Below are 25675 nucleotides of genomic sequence, written 5' to 3'. Positions count from 1 at the left end.
TTTTTTACATTAATCTCTGGGCTAGATATTGTGACAAACACAGAAGCATTAAATATCTTGATTCTAAGAAACTACAATCTAACTAAAGATACCATATATACTTATGAATACAAGGGCTATACAGTAGAAACTCTATTAATCAATTCCCTCATATCTGAAGCTCCAGAGAAAGCTAAGCTTTCCTCTCCTACAAAACATATTCACTGATGCCGATGACAAGCTTTAACACTAGCAACCACTGGGTTGCTTGTAAACACCAACAGTTTTTCCTACCAATTCATATGTTTTCTTACTAAGAGGTAACTGAGTTTCTTCCCAGATCTGTTTATGAAACTTCCACTTGTGAATCAGGAAAATTCTGGCTGCAAGTAACAGAACATTAAGTTTTGAACGATGAAGAAAATTCACCTCACTTAAGAAATCAGTCAGTAGAGTGGCTGAACCATTCACAGTCTTGACAACATACAAACTTTGGGTCATCTTATTTGTAACTCTTTCGGTTATAAGACGGCTGTAGAAACTCTAAGAATCATGTCTTCACAATATAGTATCTAAAAATCTTTTCAGTAATGAGCAACTTTTCCTAGGAAATCTGTCAGCTGACTTACACTACATATTACTGACCCAAGCTGACTTTTATCCGCCTGAAAATTGGCCTTTTTAGTTATACATGTAGTGTCAGCAATAGAATAAAAAACTGTGCAATTAAAAGTTACATAAGCCATACAACTTTTTGCCTTCTAACTATCTGCTCTGAATTGCAATATTTCCACCATCCTGATCTCCTACCCTTTATTCACAATAGTTTTTTTCATTCTGGATCATTTTATAGGTTTGAAGATATAGGAATCTTTAGTCCAATGCCTGTGGGAGGTATCTTCCTAATCTGCTTTTCACAGAAAGATTGTTATACATAGTGGTTACACTTCTTAATAGTATTAGTATGATACCATACTTCAGATAGAATAGTTACATTTTGATGACTGACCTGGAGATCTAATTCCTGTTCTAGGCTGAGTTTCAAATTTATAACTCCAGTAGGGAATTCTTCCATAAACTTCATACTCATACTCATAACAGTCTACCTAACATTTCCACTTGAATATCTAATAAGCATCTCAAATTTAACATATTCAAAATGAAGTTTTTGATATTCTTTGTAAAACGTGTCCCTTCCATAATCTTCTCCATCACAGTTAATATCTCCATACTTAAGTGAAGATCAGGACTCCTTTCTTTCTCACACACTCCATCTGAATTGTGTGTAAATCCAAAAGCTTACAAAGGGTACATCATACCAACTGCACCCTAAGCCTGGCTTACTGCAACAGCCTCCTCAGTGGTCTTCTTGCTCCCATCTTTCCCTCCTTGAGCCTATTCTCAAGAGAGCAAAACAAAGTCTGATCATAACACTTCTCTTAGCAAAATCTCTCATCACCTCTCTAATCATATCTCCTGCTACTAACTTCCTTTGTTACTGGGTTTTTGCCTCGACTCTAGAAGCTAATGCTCAGGTAGGAGCTAATTTCTGAACAGTATGAATAGACTATAGTGAAGAATGTAAAGACTTTTCAACACAGCACCCAGAGTGATCCAGGGGCTCCAATGGCTTCCCGTCTCATTCAGGATTAAAAGCCCAAATCATCACAAATGGCCTCTAAGGCATTACAACTTCATCACCAGCCTTCTGTCATTGCAGCCTCAGCTGCTACTACTCTGCCCTTGTTCTCGCCACTGAAGTTCGTGAATCCTGGCTTCCTGGCTCTTCCAAGAACACACCAGGCGTATTTCCACATTAGAGCCATTGAACATGTTATTCCCTCTACCTAAAACAGTTTTTGGCCAGATATTCTAAAGGAAAACTCTCTTCCCAATCAAAAAATTTAATCTCCCATCTCTGAATTAGGAATCTCCCATTCTTTTCCTTTTCATTTATTTTTTGTCTTTAAAGTGTATCAACATATATAATAAAACATAATCATGTTATTATCTATTTCTCTTTATTAGAATATAAATGCCATAAGGGCGAAGATATTTTTTCTTTTGTTCACTACTCTATCCTTAGTATTTTTAACAGTGCCTGACACATGGTAGAGGCTAAAGAAATACTTGTTAAATGAATGCATGCATGCAAGTATGAATGAGTGAAAATATTTTAGATAGTAATATGAATGAGAAGCAAAGGTTTTGGTACGTAGGGAGCAATATGGTTGAGGCAAAAAGGAATTGTTTTTTTCGTCTCTAGCTCCCTATGGTTTCAGAATCTGGGTTTCCATCTATCAGATGAAATTTGTATTTGTTAAATCTTCATTTTAAAGTAGTATACACATAATACATTTTAAACTTTATTATTGTGAGAATCAAATATTGATATCAAGAGATTTAAGAGAAAGACCATTTAAGTCTTTACTTTAGGTTATTTCATTTCCTGGGAACAATTTCTATTGCTTTATAAAAGTTCTCTTAAAGCAGGTGTTACATGATACTTAAGCTATTTCAATTTTTTCCCTTCACTTTAGAAGTAAAATAAATCTGCTTTATTAATTTAAAGTTATTTATTATTATATAATGTTTCATATAAATAAAATAATAAATATAGTCAAAATGTATAGTTTTGAAGCACAATAACAAATGCCCCTTATCTTAGTTTGGGTTACTACAGAGTGGCTTCTACAACAAAGGTAAGTACAATGATTAATTTGGGAGGTGAAAAAAGGGTAGGGAAGTAGAGAAGAAAAAAAAAATCAAGATACCACTTTAGGGCAACTTGGATTTAACTGTACCAGGAAACTCTAAGAGCTAGTGTAGAACATGCACCTCAGACTCTAAGAGCTAGTGTAGAACATGCACCTCACTGACCTGACATGTCAGGGGGTTGATATATTTGTATATCAATTTGTATCAATCATTGATCCAAGGCTGCTCACAGAGAGGAATTCATGTATGCAGACAGCGACTTGTTTCAGCAGCCAGAGAAAACCCACAGGGAAAGAAATGAAGATACAGCCAGGTGGAAAGCCGGCTGGCACACCATGAAACGGTACAGCTCAAGAGTATTTGGGTTAGGCATCCAACAGCATCTGCTATACCTGTGAACCCACCGGCCATCCCAGGATCTGCAATATTAGCATTTCCACTGCATATAACTATGTTTTCCTTCCATAATCCATCTCTCTGCTTTCCCTATCAGAGGTAATAACTATTCTCAAATTATTGTTTATGATTCCCTTGCTTCTTTAATAGTTTTCACATATTTTTTGCATTAAGAATATATCATACTTTGCTTAAGAGCTTTTTAAAAATGGTCTTATAAAGTATGTAGTCTTCTACAAATTGCTTATTTTCCCCATTCAATTTTATGTTTCTAATAGTCATCCATGTTTCTAATAGTACGTATGGCAATAGTGTGTTAACTTTTACTGTACATTTGCCCCTTCTGATACAACTGAGCAGCAGCGACATGGTAAGCCTGTTGCTGATCCTGAGAGGTACTGCTTAGGTATGACACACTGGAGAAAAGGCTGAAAACCATTGCCTTAGCTCTTGTCTCTCTAGCCCCTACCCTAGAGAGCTATGTCATCACAAGTGGCTCTGTACTCCTAGCCCAAGCTGTGATAGTTTTCTAATCATCCTTAAACTCTCCACAAGTCTGGAAGGATCTATGGAAAAGATTCTAACAGCTAATAAAAACTGAAGGAGGGACAATCCTCTATTACCCCCATAGATGTTCTCGCAAGGATAAGAAAAATAATTTACTATTTTTATAAGCCAGGGAAAAGAAAAAATAACTTACTATTTTTATAGGCCCAGGCAATCTTTGATTTTATTTTAACATCTGTTTTCAGACATCACTAACTTACACAAAAGTTATTTTTCACAACAGGAATGCATTGTAATTCTGACAGTATGAAAGAATCCAAGCTCTAAAACATAGTTTCTTTATGTTACTATAACGAGGCAGGTGCCCCAGACCACAGCTTGCTGACTCAGGTACTAAGAACACCTGGTGCCAAATAATTCTGCAGGATGTCATCACCTTAACAAAGCCTCAGTTGGAGTTAGAATATAGAAAAGAGAATTACCCTTAACTTCTAGCTACTCTGAAAAGGGTGAAATTTGTGGCAAAACATTAATAGTTGTATCTTATTTTTAGTATAAACTTGTTATAATTACAGTATATTGGGAAATGAGAGCACATTTTTAAAGGAGCTGAGATATCTCACACCAGCTATTATTTAATGACATTTTAAAGGCTACATGGCAATAGTAGAAAAGGAAATCTGAATAATATAAAAAATGAGACTAATCTTAACATCTGAAAATATAGGAAAATACTCTTACCTGCTTTATTCCATAGTAATCGGCAATACTGCTGATCAGCTCTGACATTGCCTGAACTTCATGAGATTTTTTCAAATTCATAAACTCATCTGGCTTCACATTTTTACCTGAACAAAATTTTAAAAAAATTAAAATACTACTACTAAAGAAAAAAAGTTATTAACTATCAGTCGACATTCATGTTTTCTGTAACTAAATATAAAAATAACAGAGATTCTATTGTGGTGGCTCTATAACAGATCTCTTAGCTTAGCTGCTATGAATCAAATTAGAATTAATAAAATAAGTAAGAAGACCCATAGAACATTATTCAAAATGTTCCCTGACACATAAAACAATGAACTATAAAGGAAAAATTTATAACTGAACTATAATGTAGAAAAAAAAAGTGGAGATCTATAATAATAAAGTTGTTCTGTTTAATATATGCATGAGAAAACTCATTTGGCACAAGCCAATCTATCTGGGCTCAAAATATAAGGTCTAACACTAAATTAAGAACACGTTGGAAACATACACATACATGAACAATATATTGCTTCTAAGTGTCTAAAAACATATACACACACACACGAACACACCTACCAGTTTTCTGTTTTTGATTTCCTCGAAGGGATATAAGCAACTGTTCGAACGGCGTACATATTCCCAAGTTTTGTATACAATAATGTTTCGCAGCCAGAGCAAAGGCTTCCACACTCACCAGCTTCTGGGAAGTTCCACAAAATATTTGAGGAAAATCTGTAATACCTTAAAAAAATCAGGAAATGTTAGCAATAATTAAATAATAGCTAATCGTGTGAGATTTAAACAATAAATGAAAAATGTGGCTCTTTACAAGTCATAATATTTTCATTTTGGTGTTTATTTTGGCAAAATCTTTACTGCTTCCATTGTGTTTGTTATTTAAACTATTAGCTATCTGGAACACTTAGTTTTCTCTTAATTCAGTACATATATTAAAACTCCAAATTAAAATTTGGCCTTTTTTTTTTGTTCTAGGAAACAAAAAAAAAGAAAAAAATTTTAAATCCTGTTAAACTGTAATGTAGTCATTAAGTTTATGAACAGTCCTGGCTGACCTATGAATGTAAATTTAAAAGAGGTCAGTCTCCACAACACCATTATTCCTTGTCCACATGCATGTGGAACAATGCCAATAACCTCAGGGTTTTAAGTGTTACCGTAAAGCAGTTCCTGCATCATCTGATACATGTTGATTTGTGTGTTGGATGTGTGTACATGTTCAATGCACTGAACTCGATATGAGTTCTAAAACTAATAAGGTTACAATCAGGTGAAAACAGTCATTTTCTTCCTATGGTTAGTTTTAAGCCAGACATTTTATAAAGTTAGTATAGAATCAATAGTTTCCAAATGCGCACTCATTAGAAAATTCTGGTAAACTGTCATACTGTTTGCAACATCCGGTGGCCCTCTCTGTGTGAGAATCATACACCTTGCTAAACTTAGGTGTGGCAACATCTCACCAAGGTGGACCATGTCATTTTCAGACAGAAGTTTTAAGAGTATCAGAAGAGTCACTACGCTTCCTTTTTCCAAAACTAATTAATACTTGAAGGATGTATCAAGATGGAACCTACCTTACTTAGCCTGAGTCTCTGAGTGACTGCAATAGAGTTATCACTACTGTTAAACCACAATGGACATTCAGCATATATGAAAATAAACTTCATTGCTTCTAGACACTGAGTTTTTAGATTTATTACTAAAGCATAATCTTGCCTCTTCTAATGTCTACACAGAGGCACACTGAGAGATCTGCTTTTAATTTACTTAATATCATTTTTCTATGGCCATTTTTAATGTATGTTAATTTATTAACAAAGATTAAAAAAAGTCATTCCAATTTGTCTATGATGGTACAAAGAAATTAGCTGAATGGAGTAGTCCAATGAAGTCTATTCACTGAAAATTATTTTTAATAATTCAAAAAAGCCATACATCCAGTGGTTAAATGAAGTATTTAAGATGTTCACTTTACAGAAGCATGTGCCATCCAGGGAACAACTTTGGTTTTATCAAAAAAAACATACTTTATTCTATGAAGTCTATTCTATGACAGCTGATCCTCCATAGTTACTTATAAAATTATAAAATGCCACTTAAACACAAAGAATAATGATGCTCCTTAGCAAAAATGAAAAGCAAGGAAATTGATGAAGGCTTACAGAATTCTAAATAAAAAATGGCATCTTTAACATAGTATCTTTTTAAAGCTAATAAATATTTACTAAGTTGCTGGTGGTAATGTTTACTAAATTAATTAATAAGAATAAAATTGGCAGAGATGTGTAACTTCCATTTCTGAATCTACTAAATGGAAATTTAAATTACAAAATTACTATAGTGATTTATTTGAGACATATTTTGTATATAATATAAAGTTCTTTGGACATTTTACAAACTGAATTTACTGACACAGCCAAAAGTAATAAAATCCACATCAAAATATTTAGGCATGATACAGAGGGGAAAACTCAGTCAACTATTAAGTGAGACGCTCAGGTTTAAGGGCAGTCTCAACATCCCCAAGTTCCAGGGCAGCAATTTCTAAGAGTGTGATAGAATAAGAGTATTAAATCTCGAAGTGCAGAGGGACTATTATAGTAGTCAGTTATTGGACAATGTTGCCAACAGAAAGAAATGTGATGTTTCTGTTGGAAAAGTAAAGGTTCAAATCAACTTAACTATCCTACTGAAAATACTTGAAAAAATTCCAATTTAAACTGAATTAAATGTTGTTAATTTGCTTTTAATTATAGGCCTCCCAGTAATTTCAGAAATTTGGAGATCTAAATTACAGATGTTATCTTTTTAATAATGTTTATCTTTATAAAAGGATAGTGTTCTTATTCAGTCCATTAGTTTATGTCATTTAGAGCTACACAACTTTATTCAGGTAGTCTAGAATTCCATGAAAAAAAAATCTATTTAAATTATGGAAATACAGCTTCTGTACTTTCTTTGTTTGCAAGAAATCCAGCTTGTAATTTCTATTACTTGAGAGAGACAGGGAGAGACAGGGAGAGACAGGGAGGGGGAGGGGAGGGGAGGGAGACATAGAGGGAGGAAGGGAGGGAGAGACGGAGGGAGTGTCAATGATCTTGTGTGTGTGTGTGTGTGTGTGTGTCAATAATTTTGTCTTACTTCCATCTCTGAAACAGTACTGTGAAAAGCTATGTGGCGATGGTAACAGTGTGTATAGTCCTCACAGCACTTCCCTAGGTACTTTCATGAGTTTGGATTTGGCAACCAGCAAAACAGAAACCAGAGTGCTACTCGTCTTATAATTAGTTTATATTTAATTAGATTTTTTTTTATTTTTTTATTATTTTTTTTTTTTAACACAGAGAAAGCTTTGTTTTTAAGTTTGGTGCCCACTGCACCTGCATATTGCGTGGCTTGATTATTTTGCCAATATCCCCCTCTACTGGAAGTACCTGTTCTGCTCTATTACATGCTTTTGAATTTATTCTTAGTTTTGTACATCCTACATCACTATTCCACAGAGGTTTCTTATAAGATAGGTTAATTGGATATGAAGAAGCGAGGGGAGCAAAGAGATGGGAAAAGTTATTTTTTATAAATACATGATCAGGAAAAATCTCTTTTTAAACAACAGAGATCAATGTATAGGGGAAGATAGAAAAGCTATATGTAACGCATGTTGCATTATGAAAATTTCAAGGTAGAGAAATATTTCAAAACTAAAAATAAAATAAACAATAAATGTATATTTACATTTAAATAAAAAAATTTTTCAAAAACTAAACATGTTATTTTACTTGAATGTTATCTAGCACTCTAAGAAAGTCAGTACTGTTATGATTCACAATAACTCATCGCTATTATTGTTAACATTTATTGCACATTTACTATGTGCCGGCACTGCGTTAAACAGCTTACATTTAATGGAATAGTCTTATAAGCTAGTTACATAGCGCTCTTATTCCCATTTATAGAGAAAGAAACTGAGATTTAGAGAGGCTACAATTTAGCCAGCTTTCCGCAGACATTAAATAGCAAGGTACGTGAACCAAGGGAGTGTTCAACCTTGCTCTTAATTCCCACATTCGAATAGCATGCCATAGCAGTAAGTTCAGTGGACAACAAATGAAATCAGGCAAGACAGCAGTTAAGAAAGGTGTGAGGCAGATCTGACCGTCAGAATCACTTCTAGTAAGAACTGCCTCTGGCAGAGATCAATATATGTAGTATCTTAAACCTCATACTCACTTTATCTTCTTAATTCTTTTAACTTTCTTCCCTCAACACCTCCCTCACTTCCAGAAGTGTTCTTAAGGTTTTAAGAAATTAAGAAAATATTTTCTACATTTAAAACAATTGACAAGTCTCTGAAAAGGAACTTAAAAGTTTTCATGATAAGACACTGTTGTGGTATCTATACCTAGAAACAAAACAACTGCTTCCTTTCATGCCCATTGTAAAGCAACAATAACTTGCATACAGCAGGCATTGGGTTAGTAGGGAATGAATGGATGAAGGATAAATTAATGGATAAAAGAAATTCTTCAATACACTTGCTACCGTAGCATCACTGGCTATACTGGGAGAAACAAATTATAAGATTCTGTGGTGGCAGTTATCACTAACGCCACAAGAAGGACTGCACTAGCACTGCTGCACCTGTTGGAGCAGCATAAAACCTCTCATCTCAGCCATGTTTATAATCACAAGGTGAGAAAAGAATGACTTAGAACATTTAGAATGCAATGTAAGACAAAATGCTATTATATGCTAAATTCTGAGGTTTAACTGTATTATAGGGGTTAGGGCAAAGGTCACTATTGCTATTATCACATAGCTTTGGACAGTCCCACACCCAGAATTTCAAGAAGAAATCAACAGTGCCCTCTTAATAACAATCTTCACAAGGACAGAAATGGTCTGTATTCATTTCTACATATGTCCTACAAATGTCTCCAATTCAAAAGGTTCAAAACTGAACTGAACACTCTCATGCTCACCAAACCTTTCCTTTTTCCTATTTGTTTACAAGTGTCATCCCTCACCCAGTGCTGAAATTAAAAATCTGTACAGTATCTTAAATGCTCCTGTGCCCTCCAAACACATCTCCAGCCACCCATCAATCCTAATGTAAAAATGTCTTTCATGTGGGAGAACCCTCAATCACTGCTGTGGTTCAACCTCTATTAATTCTCACCAGTGCCATGGCAATAGCTTCATAGGTGATTACTTATCAACAAAACTCCTATAGCACAATGTTCAGTAAGTGTTGGATGAGTCGAATTGAACATGTTTTCTAAAATTGAAATTTACTTTTATATTCAGTGCAAATTTAATCACATATGTGAAGGCTTTGGCTTCCGTTAACAGCTGACTTGAGGCTTCAATCCTTTTATACCTGCTTAGTAGACTTCGATGCAAAGTTATGTCTTGCTAAACTATGAAAATTATAGCTCAGATGTGTTAGATTTTATGAACGTTTGACTATACCTATAATTCTATCATCTATGTAAGGAAGAAAATAGAATACATACTGTTGCTTTTAAAAATAAATCAATTTATATCACCCAATTATATGCTAAGAAATTTTTTCCCTAAGGAAAAAATTAGAGTAATTTATGGTTGCATATGAAATGAAAAAATATATTATTTCAACATGTAATCATACTCTTAGAAATAATAAGATATAATTAACAAAGAATTGACATGCATGTCCTTATTGTGCCAATAGTAACATCATGCTGAATGTATAAAGCACGTGTAACAATTTCAAAAGCATTTTCACATTTAACTAAGTTATTTATAAAATCAAAAGAAATATAAAAACAAGAAAATCTAACTACAGTATTTTAACTATTACAAATCCTTTTCATAGTTTATTGGAAGGAAAATGAAAACATCATACAAAGAAACAGCAATTAAGAAATTGATTTGGTAAATGAAAAATAAACTTGATTAAATAGAAACAATTCTGAGATGCCTACTATGTGCAAAGTTATAACTGATGCCGATAAAGCTAATTTGTCACAATTTGTGATTCATCTATGAGACATGATATGAGACATGGACAACAAACGTTCAGTGGGGCTCAGCAATTCCCAGTTTGAATTCTACTGAGATGCCGCATGGGATATGCTTACTCAGACCTTTGCACTTGCTTTAACAGATCGTCTTCTAGCAGATATTTTCATGGCTCACTCTCTCACTTCTTTTGGGTCTTGGCTTAAAGGTTGCCATTTCAGTGAAAACTGCAACCTCACTCAACACTCATTCCTCTCTGACCCTTTATTAATATTTTATAACACTATCACCATTTGACATAGAGAACACAGATTTTTATTTGCTGTATCCCCAGAACCTAGAATGTCTGATACTTAATAAATACTCAATGAATGAGTGAGTAAATGACTGAGCAAGAATTAGGTTTGAATTCTGGTTCTCAGACTGTCTATCTCTGTGTGGCCACGAACAATTTATTTATCTGTTCTGAGATTTATTGATAAAATGTGGAAAAATAAGTATTTTATGATGTTGTTTTAAAGAATATGTGCATATATATACATATATATTCATATACATATACACATGTATTTACATACACAGATGTGAGTATATGTGTGTGTGTGTGCATATCCGTGCACGCACACACACTATCCTAACACAGAGCTTAGAACATAGTGGGTAACCCCCAAATCAAATTAAGTAACTGAGTGGGTAACCCCCAAATCAAATTAAGTAACACTTAGGGCTCTGTTGGAATATGAGGTGGAAAATACTCAAATATTTAGGCCCAGAACACCATAGTAGAGAAGACCTTGAAACAAAGATCAATATAGATACTCAGTTTCTAATTGTGGGGCATGCCGGGAGAAAGGAGGCTTGGAACACCTCTGTCATTAGAATGAAGGCATGACAGGGATAGGTGAGCTGCAACTTGAAGTACAATGGAGAAGTTCAATAGTCAAAACTGAGTACTGCATTCTGGGTAGGATAAAAGCAAGAATTACTCAGTGTTTGGGTAATTCCATTCTAGAATCAGCTGTAATGTACAGGAGAAAATTTTAGTACCAATGTTATTTCTTACTAAATTTGATGTGAAATTTGGTAGATAGGTTATAACTTTCACTACGCCTTAAAGACCTGATGAGGAGTTTCAAGTCTGCTTAACTAGAATGTTTTCATTTCCTATTATCAAGTCTCTAATTTCGGAAAATAACCAAAACCAAAAGATAGCAGATTGCTAGAAATTCAACAACTTCAAGCTCAATTTAAAATTAAGAGGATTTAAGAATAAATTAAGTAAATATTTGTAAATGTTTTCTGAAAAATAAATTTAAATAATAAATCAATGTGATTGTTAGCAAAATATAAATTCCGGATTGTAAAACTTTAAAAATCGATATTATAAATGTAAAAAATACTTTAAAAATAAACCTATTTCGGTACAGTAAGTGCTCTGAAATCAATCTCTTGTTCTCTTGTTCCCACCACAGACACCTCATTTCCTACTTTAACTGTCATTTCTGAACAACACCGTATGCTCCACTGCCCTACAGTGCCTCAACAATGCCAGCAGCTTAGTAACTAACTCTGCCATTGATCTCTTACTGAGAAGACCAATATTTCTTTTCTATACATTGACTTGGGTCTAGACTTCCAAGTTTTTAAGAATAAAAAAGGCTTTTTGTTTTCTTTATTATTAAGGCAGGACACTTAAAGGACTTTTTGTTCCAGTTATCCTGTAAGTATAATTAAATTAATAATAAGGGCCACTGAGAGAGTAAAATTAAGTCATATCTCTCCTTTAAAATTGTACTTTTTTCCCGTTGTGCATTTCAGTAACTTGAGTTTAATTTTTTGTTATTCTTATTCTAAACTTAGTTATATTTCAACATTAATGTAAAATAGATATGTGTCTAGTCTACTATCTCATAACTAAATTCAGTTATAATCATTTGCTAAGTAAAAGGAACGCGCGAAAGGCATTTGCATTAAACTTACACTTTTCTCTATCTAGTTCCTATTGTATATCCAGTAAATCTTATTCTTTAATTGCTTAATTTTTGTAATAATGTGCATAATCATAAAAATCAGATCAATTTTATTCTCTAGGGGCCATTATTCAAGATGGCTGCTATGCAGAGAAAAAACATATAAAAGGCCAACTTAAAATTTAAGTTTAAATTTGCCATTTTGATTTAAATGATCAAGTAAGAGGGTTAAATCAAGATAAAGTCAAAGAATTTTGTAATACTAATAATGCTTTCAACCTCTTATCCTGAGGTGTAAGAGAAGCCTATGAATCACCTAAAGCTATATGTTGTGTGTCTATTTGTGAGCTTATATGCTCTACTTTGGTGACCTCAAACACGGTATGTCTAAAACAGAATGCATTATTCCCCAAACAGCTCCCTCTGTTGATTTTCCTAATTTGTGAATGATATTATTCATTATTATTCTTCAAGACATTCCCACAGTCAAAATCTTGGAATTATCTTCGATTCCTCCATTTCTTTGAACCCTATATAAATATCAGTCACCAAGAAATGACAAATTCTCTCTTACAATATCTTTTAAAACTATCGCTTTCTTTCCATTGCCATTACCACCATGCTCTGGGCACATCCTTCATCTCCAGACTACCACAGAGTTTCTAACCAGGGTCCACATGGAAGGATGATTCCAAACACTTTAACAGACTAGTCTCCAGAAACTGGATACAATATTTTTTTCTAATCTTGTCTAATCTGCTCTACCTACCTGAAATGCTCTCTACTTAGCCACATTAAATGTAACATTTAATGAGAGCCTACTATGTGGCTCTCACTATATACTAGATATCAGCATTCAGACTAGGAGAGTCAAAGGCAACAAATCATTCTAATACAATGTGCTAACTGTCCTAATAAAGGTAGGCATAAAATAAATAATATACAGATGATCGGTTTTGTTATCAATTTAATATAATTTGAAAGGAGAAAAAAAAATGTATGTTTACTAAATCAGTGGGATGAGAGAGTTCCAAGCAAAGAGGATTGCATGCACAAAATTACAGAGGGAAAAAATGCATGGCATATCAGGGAAGAAGGTAGCTAAAGTATAAGGTATATGTGTAAAGAGAATGTCAAGAGAAGCACTGATAATGCTATATACCACTCTCTCATATTCTTTCCTTTCAACTTTGGTTGAAGATATATCTTAAAAACTGAAAACTAACATCATATTATTTCAGCCACCTTCATGATTAAAGTTAATGTGGAGACAGATCATGCAGGAAGTTCAATCATTTATTAACTTGGCTGATCTAATAATGACTGGTCACAGGCTTTTTCATCCCAAGATTCAGGTTGCTCCAGGCCCTCAACATGACTGTGGCTTTAATAGCAGGGGATATTAAAGAATAGAGATAAAACCATTAAATTATTATTTTTCCATAGAATTTGAGCACTGGAAGCAACCTAGATGTCTTGTAGCCAAACGATCCATAACTATTTTTGGTTTTCATTGTCTGCTGAGAATGTGAAATAAACTCCTGAATTCATTTTCAGGGGGCACAAGGAAACTCACTGAAGCCCACAAACCAACAGACACAATCTCTAGTACTTCTAGGGGCCAGGCAGATTATTTTGGTTTGTGAAGCTAGGTAGGAGAAGAGGATATACCCTCGTAAAAGCAGCTATTTGATTTGCCACACAGAGATATAAAACAAAATGGCCAGATTTTCTAATTTTTTTTTTCAAGAGAAGCTGCAATTCTAGACTTGTATGTATATCAAGTTTAAAATGTTTGCTAAAAAATGTAAACACTTATTAGTCATGCAAGACATGTTTATAAGCTACTCGAGACTAGGGGTGGCTATTTTTCCACCTTGGTTGTTGATCAACACCCTAGGCAGTTACTTCTTACTGCGGCTTACAGCTAAGTTCTATGCAAGATACACAGCTAATCGGAGTTAAAGATGGAAGGAAGCAGGTCTTCTGACTCTGGGCTTCGTCCACCTCTACCTGAAAGGAGCAGAATATAGAGAAGATGACTAATATTTATCATGCCTACTAGCTTATATGAGTAGTTTCTAATATCTACTTAATTTACTTTTTACACAATACTTTCAAGCCAGAATTAATGATTCCCATTTTTCAAATGAAAAAACAGAGGTTCAAAAGCCTAACTAACTTACACAAGATTACATAGCACTAAAGCATCAGAGCTAGGATTCAAAACTATACGGATGACCACAAAACCCATATTCTTTTCTATGTTGCCTTTTATTTGCTTATATTAATAGCGAAGGTTCCAGCTGGAGAGGAAATAGTAGATGAGGTTAGAAGGTGAAGAAATAGAGATCTATGATGGCTTGTGAGCAGAAGAATAAGACTAGAACTATGATTTTGGAAGATAACTGGACATCAGTTTGCATAAAGAAGCAATTGAAATAAAGAGTCTGAAAGCAAGAGTAACAGTTCAAAGTTACTGCTAAATAGGAAAGGGGCCAAACAATTTGCTATGGGAATGGGAAAAGAGCAGAGTCAAGAGAAATTGAGGAAGAAGAGTTGGCAGATTGTGAAACCTGAGTAAAAAGAAGAAAGTTAATGTCACTTATAGAGGAGCTCAGTGGTTACACTGAGGTGATGAGATGAAAATAAATAAAAGAAATGTAAACCCCTATAGTCATGAAGCCATGTAGGCAAGTTGTTTTTGTTTTTTTCTTTTTTTTTTTTTTTTTGGTAAATCAGAGAAAGAATCAAAATCATGATAAACCATGAAGATAGGTTACCATAACTGCTAGCTTCCAGTAAAGGTTAATGATTTCACATATTTAAATAAACAACAACATTAAATGGATATCTAAACAAATAGAAGGCACTTAGATTTATTCTGACAGGCTAAAGTATAATTAAAGTAGAATGAGAAAAAAAACATGCCATAAATGAGAGAAATTTCCATGAACTTTGTTTACTGAACTTTTAATAATTGAAAAGTATGGGTGGAGGGGTTAGAGAACAGAAATGCAAGATATACCATTAAAAACTAGAATTTAAATTCAAATTCTGAATGGTCTCATTTTAAAAATCTGAAAACACCTTCCATATATCAAATAAACGAAGTATGATGACAAATTATCCTGCAGATTAATTTGCATTTTTGTTCATTCTTACTTATAATTACAGTAGCAACCCAAGAATATGTCTAACACTTGCTACTATCTTACTGTGGTATGATATTATTTCCACAGTTAAAATCTCCTAAAATAGACCCAGAAAAACTGAAAAAGGGAAAAAGATTTAAGGATAAAGCACATAAAGAAAATGAATGAATAAAATTTAAATACAATAGAGCAAAACAGATGTCACTAATTATTTCTCTGTTATTTTCTATTTCCAACATGCTTTCTGGCTCCATGTGTTTCAAATTAAATGTGGGCACAATTTCAATGCACCACAGTCACCACCATCACCACCACCAAAAAAAAGCTACTTAGGATAGCCAAGAAGAAATTTAATCTATTTAAATGCAAAAAAAATAATTTAAGAGAAAGCTCAACAAAATAACAGTCTATCACAGGCCTACATTTTTTGTATTGTTCAGTTAAAATGATAGTAAATTAATTATACAGATGCTCACCAAAAAGAGTCAATTCTAAACATTTTATTCAACATTCAGTCCTGGTAAGGATCATTTGAGTGACAACAAGAAGAAACAAGAGAAGCGCAGCATATGGTGTTAAGAAGTTGAAAGAGAGTCGAGAGTGGCCCTGGAGGTTCAGGTAGAGTTACCAAGGATGGCTTTGCAGGCACAGAAAGTGGGTTTCCTGAGAGCTGAATGGGTTCTCCACAACTGATTCTAAATAAAGTTACAAAAAAATAAAAAAATTGACTTTAAAGTAGGGATTTATTAACTCACACTGAGAACTATATTTATAACAATAACCTATATCACTTATTTCCTAGGATATAACCTCCTAATTTTAGAATTACAATTAGAATAAATAAAGCCAGATATTCCTAAAAAAATTTTTAATTAAGCTGTGTAGGTGGTTTAGTTGCCTCTGTAGTCTACATCTACTTCTGTTTCATAAAATATTTTAGGTATCTTAACTTGGAAGATTATTTCCTTCTTGCTTTTTGGAAGAACTTTCCAGACTTTATGAAAACCAATTAATTTCAGAAGAGCGCGAGGATTCGAGAATGTTAACAGATTTATATACGTAGTCATTACTTTCTAAGGGCACAACCTGGTTACTTTGAAGGGGGTACACAGAACAAAATCTAATCTCCAAGATGAGATACAGAAGACATGTCTGTTCTATCAGCTAAGCATTCAGAAGTTATCTCTAGTGGCTTTTTTCTGCAGATAGTTAATCACACTATTTACGTAATGATTTTTAGAAATTTTAACATGAAATGATGCCTGTCTGGATTTTATCTTTAAATTCTTGTGGTATCTTTTTATAATCTGCAATATACTGAAGAACTAGATTTTCATAAAGAAAAAAAGTTACTTATTTCTATCTCCTTAAATTAAGTTATAAAACCTATTAGTTGGATCAAACTATACGTAAACAAAGATAATAAACATAACACAGACAGAGACTGCACCAGAAATTAACAGCTGCCTAGTTCAGTACATTTCAAGGGGTACCGTCAATACACTTTTTATAGATCTATGCTTCACTTCATTCATTAAGAATCATTTACATTACTCATCTATATGCCAGGTTCAAGGTGCTGAGAATACAACAATGAAAAAGAAAAGCACCATACTTTTGTTTTTAAGAGAGTTTATAATCCAGCTGCAGATACAGACAAGCCAATAGACAGTGACAACAGTATAAAATTTGTTAGTATGGCAGAGTATACATATTACAGGTTGTTCCAGGGGCACGTACATTTCCAGAAGTTCCTGACAATTTATTTCTTCCAAGGAAAGACCTAATTAAACTATCACCACCACAATCCTGATCACCACAACTATCATCATTATTTATTAACCACAATTTATTGAACACATGCTGTATTCCCAATTCTATGGTAGGTGTTATATTACATCATCTTTAATCTTTACTACAACTCTGTAAGATAGGTAAGATTATACTTTAAAACAACAAGTCAGTTGAGAATGGCAGATGTCAGCTTATAGCGAGTCTGGCACTAACACACAGGTCACAGTTTTCCCTACTGAATATGTAAAACTTCACAGTACATCAATGTCAGACAAGGTCTGTGACCATGATGACTTCATAATTATGTCTGAGGACAGACAAAAACAAGAACATTGTGCCTACAAAAGCTTCCACACAAGCAGCCCCATAGAGAGTTCACACAGTAAGAAACTGAGGCCTCATGCTAACAAGCAGCACCAACTAGCCATCTATGTGAATGAGACATTGTGGAGCTGAATCCTCCAGCCTCCATCAAGCCTTCAGCAACTGCAGCCCCAGCCAGAATCCTGACTGTGACTTCATGAGACCCCCAACATCCACTAAGTCTGCTCTGAATTCCTAACTCACAGAAACTGTGTGAAATAGCAGTTTTAATTCACTTGTTATGCAGCAATAGATAATATATAACATTAATATAATTGTGTGTCGACCAGTGTGTAGTTTTCCAGTTAAAAGAATTATAAGGTAGGTTGTATAATTAAATATTCATTAACGAGTATTTTCCTTTCATTCTTAGACCGTATGTTCTTAGAATTCTTTGAATATATTTAAAATATTCACTTAAATCCAACATCTGAGCCCATTCAGGATTAGCTCCTATCAACTCATTTATTCCCCTGGGTCACAGCTTCTTTCAATTCTTTGAACATGGCTACTTAAATCCAGCAACAGGATTTACCCGGAATCAGTTTCCTGAGTAAGTCACACTTTTCTGTTTCCTTGTAATCTAGTAATTTTTGGTTAAAAAGCAGAATTGCACATAACCTGTTGTAGAAAATCTTTTTCTAAGGATTTTGCTGACATTTTACATAAGAACCCAACTTGTCTGAACTCAGCTGGTGAAATCTACCTCCCCTTCAGCGTGCAGCAGCTAGGTCTCTGCTCAATTGCTGATTTACTTGCCTGCTTGCTGAGGGTATCCCTGAATCTGTGCAGGTTGGCAGATCTGGGTAGATTTTATCTTCAGGTTGTGGAGCTCACCTTTATTTCCAAGGTTCTCCAACTTAAATTTCCAGTTGCTCTGCCAGCCCTGAATTCTGCCCTTTCATACATGAATTCAATAAGACTTCTGATTTTTATTACTCAAGCTGTGTACACTTTGGGGAAGGCACTTTGTAAAAGGTGCAGCAAATCTGCCGATCTCACCTAAAGCCCCATCTCCCCAGTTGTGCCAGTGTTTTTTATTGATTTCTTTAGGTATACTCTGCATGTTAGTTTAGAGCTTACCTGGAGATTTAGGCAGGGTATATACTCAGTTCTTAGATCTCAGCCTTCTGTGGCTCTCCTGTTTCTAGAACATACTATTTAAATTTCCATCACCTCTGATCTCTGAACTTTGTCATCACTTCCTTAAGCTGGTAAGGACAGTTTTCCAGTGTCAAATCTAAGGGAGCGTGAAGCACACCCAGCAAGAAAGCCATTAACCTCCAGTTCCTACCCAAGCCATAGCAATCTTTCAATAGTAAACCTATATTTCTGCCTATCGTTGGTCTTCCTTCAGAAGCTTCCAGTTTTTAGTAATATGGCCACTGTTTATCATTGTTATCTGCTAGAGAAATTGCCTCACCTCTTCGAGCTATTACCTGAAGTCTCCCTGCACCATTTTAATAGCCTCCTATTTTGTCTTCCTGCTTCCTCCCTTACCTTCTGACAGCCTCTTCTCCACCCAGAAGTCAGAGTCATCCCTTTGAAATATAAATCAATCACATATCACACTGTCACACAAAATCCTTAAAGAGCTTTCCATTTCACTCAGAGTAAAAGCCAAGACCACAGTATGGCCTACAACTCCTACATGAAGTTGCCCCAGGTCAAACCTCGTCTCTTCCCAGCCTAACCTGGCTGGCTCTGCTGTGCTTCCAGTATGCTCTGGCTTTGGCTCTCCACTTGGACTGAAACACTCTTACCTTAGAGAGTTGCACAACTGGCTCTTTCTTCAAGACTCTGTTCAAATTTTGTCTTTTTAGAGAAGACTTCCCAACCACCCTATCTAAAATAGCATTTCTCTCTACTGCACCATCATTTTTTCACTTCTCCTTCCCTGCCTTGCTTTTCTTCATTGTATTTACTGCCACCTGATAGTACGTATATAAGTATCCTCACTAAAACATAAGCCACATGTGGGCAAGTACTGTGTTGGGTTGAACGCCGTAATTGTAGGGCGTAGAACACGGCTTCATCGGTAGAAGGTGCTCAATAACATAAGTCAAATGAATGAATGGACTAAGTGCTGCTATTTATTAGGCATTATTCTTAACCCTTTGTATGTATGAAGTCATTTAACTTTCATACCACTCCATCAAGTATACACGAGGAACTGGTACAAAGAATTAAAGTCCAAGTTAACAAAACTAATAACTGGTGGAACCAGAACTTGAATCCAGGTAGTCTGTTTGACTGCAAAGCCCACTGTATTAGTCTGCTCAGGCTGCCATAACAAAATATTATAGACTGGATGCTTAAACAACAAATATATACATTTCTCACAGTTCTGGAAACTGGAAGTCTAAGATCAAGGTGCTAGCAAAGTTGATTTCCGGGGAAGCCTCTCTCCTTGGCTTATAGATGGCTACCTTCTTGCTGTATTCTCACATAGCTTTTTTCAGTATGTGCCCTCCTGGTGTCTTTTCCTCTTCCTATTGGATTAGCACTTAACCCTTATGATCACATTAAATTAAATATTAATTACCTCCTTAAAGGCCTCATCTCCAAAAATAGTTGCATTGGGGATTAGCACTTCAATATAGGAATTTTGGAGAGATACAATTCAATCCATAACGTCCATAATTTATGCCCTTGAAATATATTTATTTTCAACATCTTCCAACAATTTTATTTTGGAGAACTAAGATATTTGCCTCTAGGTCTTTTTAGTTGAACAGAAGAGAAAAAACTTGCAGGACTCTGACCAGGCCAGAAGATCACTTGGCAAGAAAAATCCACTAAAACGGCTACAGTGAGGATTTTCAGAAACAACTAGGTCTCATAAAACACCAAATGACTGCGCCAAACATCTGTTAGTGTACTTTCATACACTGTGCATTAACTCAGTGCAGCTTTGGGAATTGTGTTTATCTGTAACTCCTCATACAGACGAGCAGAAAACCACACTCCTTTTGAGTCCCTGATGGACATCTGTTCCAGTCTCCTTGCTGCTCCTTATACACACCATGCAAGCTTCAACCTCAGAGACTGTGCTCTCGGTTCTTACTATCTGCAATGTTCTCCCTCCACATAGCTTCATGATTCATTTTTCTTCTTATTAAGATTTTTTTCCAGAGTCATCTCCATGAGGTCTTGCTGGAACGACCGATTTAAAATTGCAAATACACTCTCCTCCTGCACTTCCCCTTATCTACTCCCTCCTTTTCCACTTAATTTTTCTCTGTGGCACCTTTTTGTTTTTGTCTAACTCTTCCCTCTAGAATGCAAGCAAGATGAAGGTAGGGATTTGTTTGTTTTCTTTACTATTGCCCTTGCTCCTAGAAAAGTGCTGGCACATAGTAGATACTCAGTAATTGTTTGCTGAATGAATGAACATCCCCAAGGTCACACAGCTGACAGGAGGTAGAACTAGAATTTGAACTCTATCTGACTCAAGTCTAAAAATTTAAGTATTAAATTATACTGAACATAGTAGCTAACAATTCTTCAATCAGATACAAATCTGGTTAAAGGATTCTAATGTTCTTTGACACAAACAATAGAGTGTATACAGTTATGGAGAAAATGTTTACCTTTAAATAATTTTTGCATAAGCAAAATTAATATTTCCTACAAGCACAAATTATAAAAATTCATTCTTTTTAACACTACAGGCAGCTGACGATTTGTAAAATGGAATATTTTCTATAAAAAAAAGTTTGCAGGGCCAAAGACATTTCAAAGGTGAACAACTGAGCCTAAATTCCATTGTTTTTGGATAGATACAAAATTGGTTGGAAGGTTTTCCCAGAAGATGTTAGTATTTATTCCTCGCTTAAATAAGTGGTGTCATTTATTCATTCATTTACTTACTCGCCAAATATTTATTAACCACCTACTCTGACCAGGCATTGTTTTAGGCACTAGGGATACAGCAGTGAACAAATTAACTCTTACATTCTTGAAGGGGAAACAATAAAAACAAAAAAATAAGAAATGCATTAGTGTCATAAAAATATTGGTTTTGATAATGATGGCCTTTGGAATTCATTTCTAAATAATTCAGATTAGACTTTTATCATGGTGGTGAACACTTCAGCCTGTGGATTCAGATGATCCAGGTTTGAAACTCTATTAAAAACTATGCCCCTGGCAAATATCTCTTCGAGTTGCAATTTCATAACTTGGGAAAAGCAGAGCCATCGTGCAAGGCTAGTGTAAAAATTAAAAGAGAAAATATGCAAGAAACACTTAGCACACCACAGAATAAATATCAATAAATCCTATTATTAGTATTATTAAGTTATGTAAGACATTCTAATTCTTCCATTGCATGAAGACAAAGCTAAACCCATATGAAAGTCTTGTGCTTTATATCTTTTTTGGGATGCTACCATGAGTTATTCATTAATTCATTCATTTAACAAATATTCATTGGGCTTAATTTATACCAGGTCTTTTACTAGATGCTGAGAATACATCTGTTTAGAGGGCAGAGATGGTCTCTTCCCTTTTTGAGTTTAAGTTGACATACTTTCATAAGTACTGGGTATTAGGAGAGCAAACTAAAAAGGTGCTTTTTAAAAATTTTTATTTTTAATTTTTCAATTACAGTCGATTTTCAATACTATTTTATATTAGTTGTGAGTGTGCAGCATAGTGGTTAGACATTTATTTACTTTATAAAGCGATCCTCCAATTAGTTGAGTACCCATCTGGCACTATACATACCCTGATGAATTTCCTTAAGTGTTGATTTACTTTCTGCCTGTGCTTCCACATGGAATCTCTAAGCACTATGAGGTACTTTACCCTTATTTCCTTCCTGTCAAAAATTATTGCTGAATTTCTAAATGAATGAACGCCTTGTTTTGTTTCTTGTGTTTAAATTGCGTAAATACACAAGCACCCAGGGACAAACGAGGGATCCCGGAATAGCGCCCACACACCACTCCTCCCCTAACCTGATCCCCGCCTCTTGCTTCCGGCAAAGGCAAACCTCCAGGGCCCAGCCAGGCCCGCCCTGCCGCTCACCTGATTCCGCTCGGTTTCCGCTAGAGGGCACGCTTGGGCCCGCCTCCCTTTCCGCACCTCCCACCCGCCATTCACCTGATCCTCTCTCGGCTTCCACCAGGGGGCGCGCCGCCCCGGGCCGAGCCTCCGCCTCCTCCGTCGACCTCCTTAGCACCGCCAGCACCGTCTCGGGAGGCAAGTCGATCAATTGCTCCCACACAGACTCCGTGTAGAAGTCTACCGTATGTGCATTGGAGATGGACAGGGCCTCCCTCAGGAATCGCAGCAGTCCCTGCAACTTGGCACGTAACGTGGACAGGTCCTGGGTCACTGGAAGCGGGCAAGAAGTCGCCATAGCGCTACCCTCCTGAGCTGTAGGTGGCGCAAACGTGGCCGCTGAAAGTTGCACAGGCCGGATAAGTAGAGCTCTGATCCGCACTCTAGTTGGGTGATTGACTCCTTCGGCCTGATGACGTATTTTGACAGCGTCCGTTGTGGTTTTCGGGCGACGTGGTTGGTGTGCTTGTCTCCAGTTAGACCAGCAGCGAGGTGGCGGCCAGGGAGTTTGGGGATGCCTGGCGAAGGAATTTCTCCGGCGGCATTCAAGAATAAGAATGTGAAACATAGAACGTGGCGACCTAACCATTTGCAGACCTTCCAGGGGAGCGTCCGCGAGGGTATGTAAGAAGGCCGTCGTTTATAAGTCACCAGGGCTCGGACGTCTTGGAATACGCGACGTACCGAAGCAGGGAAGCAGGATTTCGGAACCAGCTGGGCCCTAACTGGGGCAGAGGAAGTCATTCCCAAGCTCACTGAAGCCGTGGGTGTCTCAGAGCTCTGGATGGGAAGTGTTGCTAACTCAGTATCTTTAAACATCTTCCCCGCTTTATCCCCATTCTTGATCAGAACGCTTCCTCTTCATTTCTCCGTGAAACCATAAGCAGAGAGGATCTCCGGATCCATTTGCGTATATATTACGGAAAAAGAGAGGAATATAGGGCCGGAAATCTATTGCCCCGTACTCTTGATGATTGCGAATACCTCAGAGCCCTCCAGTCTTTTCTCACTGATCTTTCCTTCGCTTTAGTTTCTGTTTGTTTTGTCTTACTGTCTGCAAGTTTCCTCAAATCTCATTTGGAATGTATAAATCTTAAGTAAGTTTAGTTTTCTGATAATGTTAGCTGTTCAGAAAGTCATATACCATCTTCTTTTGTGCTGAATTAATTTGAAAAATCAGTCGTGTAGTAGTAGTAAGTTTCTCTAAGGTGAAATAATGGTTATGAGGTGTTTTTATTTTTCCTTAAGTGTTATTCAAGACCTAAATTAAGTGTTTTAAATGAATTAAAGAAGTTGTCGATTTGTGAGTACAGTATACTGGAGTTGTGACACCCTAGTCTGTTTTTCTAATGTGAGATTTGTACTTGAAGTGTCTGAAGAACTAATGTTTGCCTGGTCTTTTTTGCAGAGAAGCGACATACCATTCATTCCATTCGTTTAAACTTGTTTTCTTGAAATAATCTTTTATTTCAAACAAAACAAAGCAATTCTAGCATTTGAATGTGATGATAGAAAAAAAGGTTTTCGTTTAAAATTAACAGCTATATTTTTCTGCAGCTTATTTTCTGAGAAAGTAATTAATGATTGATATTCTTCAATGTAGGACAAGGCTTTGCTTTTCGGAGGAAATTGAAGATTCAACAACATTACAAGAAATTGCTATGGAAGGAAAAGAAGGGTCAAACATCACAGGAATCCCAATTCAGAGATCGCTACCCTGATCATCTGAAACATCTCTATTTAGCTGAAGAGGAAAGACTCAGGAAACAACTTGGAAAACTTGACCAGCCTTTGTCAGAAAAACAAGTTAATCAGGCATTGCCAGAAAAAGAATGTAACATTGATCAGGCTTTGTCTGAAGAAAATTGTGGCATTGACCAGTCTCAGCCAGAAGAACAATATAAAGAAGAAAGGGTAAAGTATGTATTGTCTACTTTTGAAATCCTTTGCTTTAAATTTGAGTAGTGTTTTATGAGAGAGATTATAGGACAATTTATGTAGAAATTGGAATTTTTCTTATTTAAGGCATTTTAGAAATCACAGTGAATTTGGTGAAAATATTTTCTTGGAAGCCTTCTTTTTATCTTAAATGACTGAATTAGACCAATTTAGTCTAATTGAAGAAGTAGTGGAATGAAAATTAAAAGGTCAGTTTTCTGATTTTGGCCTCTCAAGTACATTTAATTTACTTAGACCATAGTTAATACCTGTTACTTATACATGTTTTTTAAAACACTGATTTTTAGGAGGTATATTATAGTGGTTAACAGCATGGAGCTGGACTTAACATGTTGGTGCCCAGTGCCCTCTTCTCTAAAATGGAAATGATAATAATATGTAATTCAGAGTTGCCATGTTGTACATCTCCAGAATGGATTATTCACATACTCTATGGTGTCTCTGACCTAACATGACATCATGAAGACTAAATGAGTTAATTTATTACAAGGTACTTTAAAAAATATATGGTATGTGGGAGGTGCTACATGAGTGTTAGGTACTACTACTGCTGCTATATTATTAATCCAGATTTTTTTTTTCAGAGGATATAGATTTAGTATCAATTAAAAAACAAATGGCATAGCTTCATAACACTGGTTTTACAAGTGCTAACTTAGAAAGCTTTCTCTTCACATATTCCAAGTTAAAAAAAACCATGCTAAAATCAGAACTTGCAGAGAATCCAGGTGTTATTTTAGACCATAACCTTTTAATTAATTAAAATTCAGTCCTTTAAAATTTTTAGGAAAAAAACATAATTGAGAGAAAAACAGACATTAAAACTTCAGTTTATCAGAAGGTTTGTTCTTCATATTATTGAATAATGGGTATAAAGCCCAGGCAAAAGATTAGCACTAGAAATGTAGGCTTGAATAATTTTCAGTGATAATCGAAGTGAGGAGGGTTTAATCATTGCAAGGTTCTTACCTTCTTAGGTTAAAAAATATA

At 35.4% G+C, this 25675-nt stretch overlaps 2 protein-coding genes across 3 annotated transcripts in view; one reads left to right on the top strand and one right to left on the bottom strand.

Moving 5' to 3' along the window:
- METTL25 (methyltransferase like 25) overlaps positions 1-23063 on the bottom strand; it is a 93030-nt gene extending 69967 nt beyond the window's left edge. The window contains exons 1-3 of one of the 2 annotated variants that reach the window (XM_006923800.3): positions 22766-23063; positions 4927-5091; positions 4342-4448 (exon numbers count right to left, since the gene is read on the bottom strand). In XM_006923800.3, coding sequence (XP_006923862.2) covers positions 4342-4448; positions 4927-5091; positions 22766-23024 — 531 coding nt within the window. In that variant the 5' untranslated portion in view covers positions 23025-23063. The remainder of the gene's footprint in view (positions 1-4341; positions 4449-4926; positions 5092-22765) is intronic. The other variant, XM_015598552.2, reaches the window with a different exon arrangement.
- Positions 23064-23075: 12 nt separating this feature from the next.
- Positions 23076-25675, top strand: part of CCDC59 (coiled-coil domain containing 59) — a 6496-nt gene continuing 3896 nt past the window's right edge. Inside the window, exons 1-2 of the mRNA XM_025040995.1 lie at positions 23076-23346; positions 24330-24645. Coding sequence (XP_024896763.1) covers positions 23139-23346; positions 24330-24645 — 524 coding nt within the window. The 5' untranslated portion in view covers positions 23076-23138. The remainder of the gene's footprint in view (positions 23347-24329; positions 24646-25675) is intronic.

This window comes from Pteropus alecto, unplaced genomic scaffold, assembly GCF_000325575.1.
Source record: "Pteropus alecto unplaced genomic scaffold, ASM32557v1 scaffold76, whole genome shotgun sequence".
NCBI classification, from domain to species: Eukaryota; Metazoa; Chordata; class Mammalia; order Chiroptera; family Pteropodidae; genus Pteropus; species Pteropus alecto.
The sequence above is the reverse complement of the archived record's forward strand: the minus strand, read 5'-3'. Positions and strand labels throughout refer to the sequence as shown.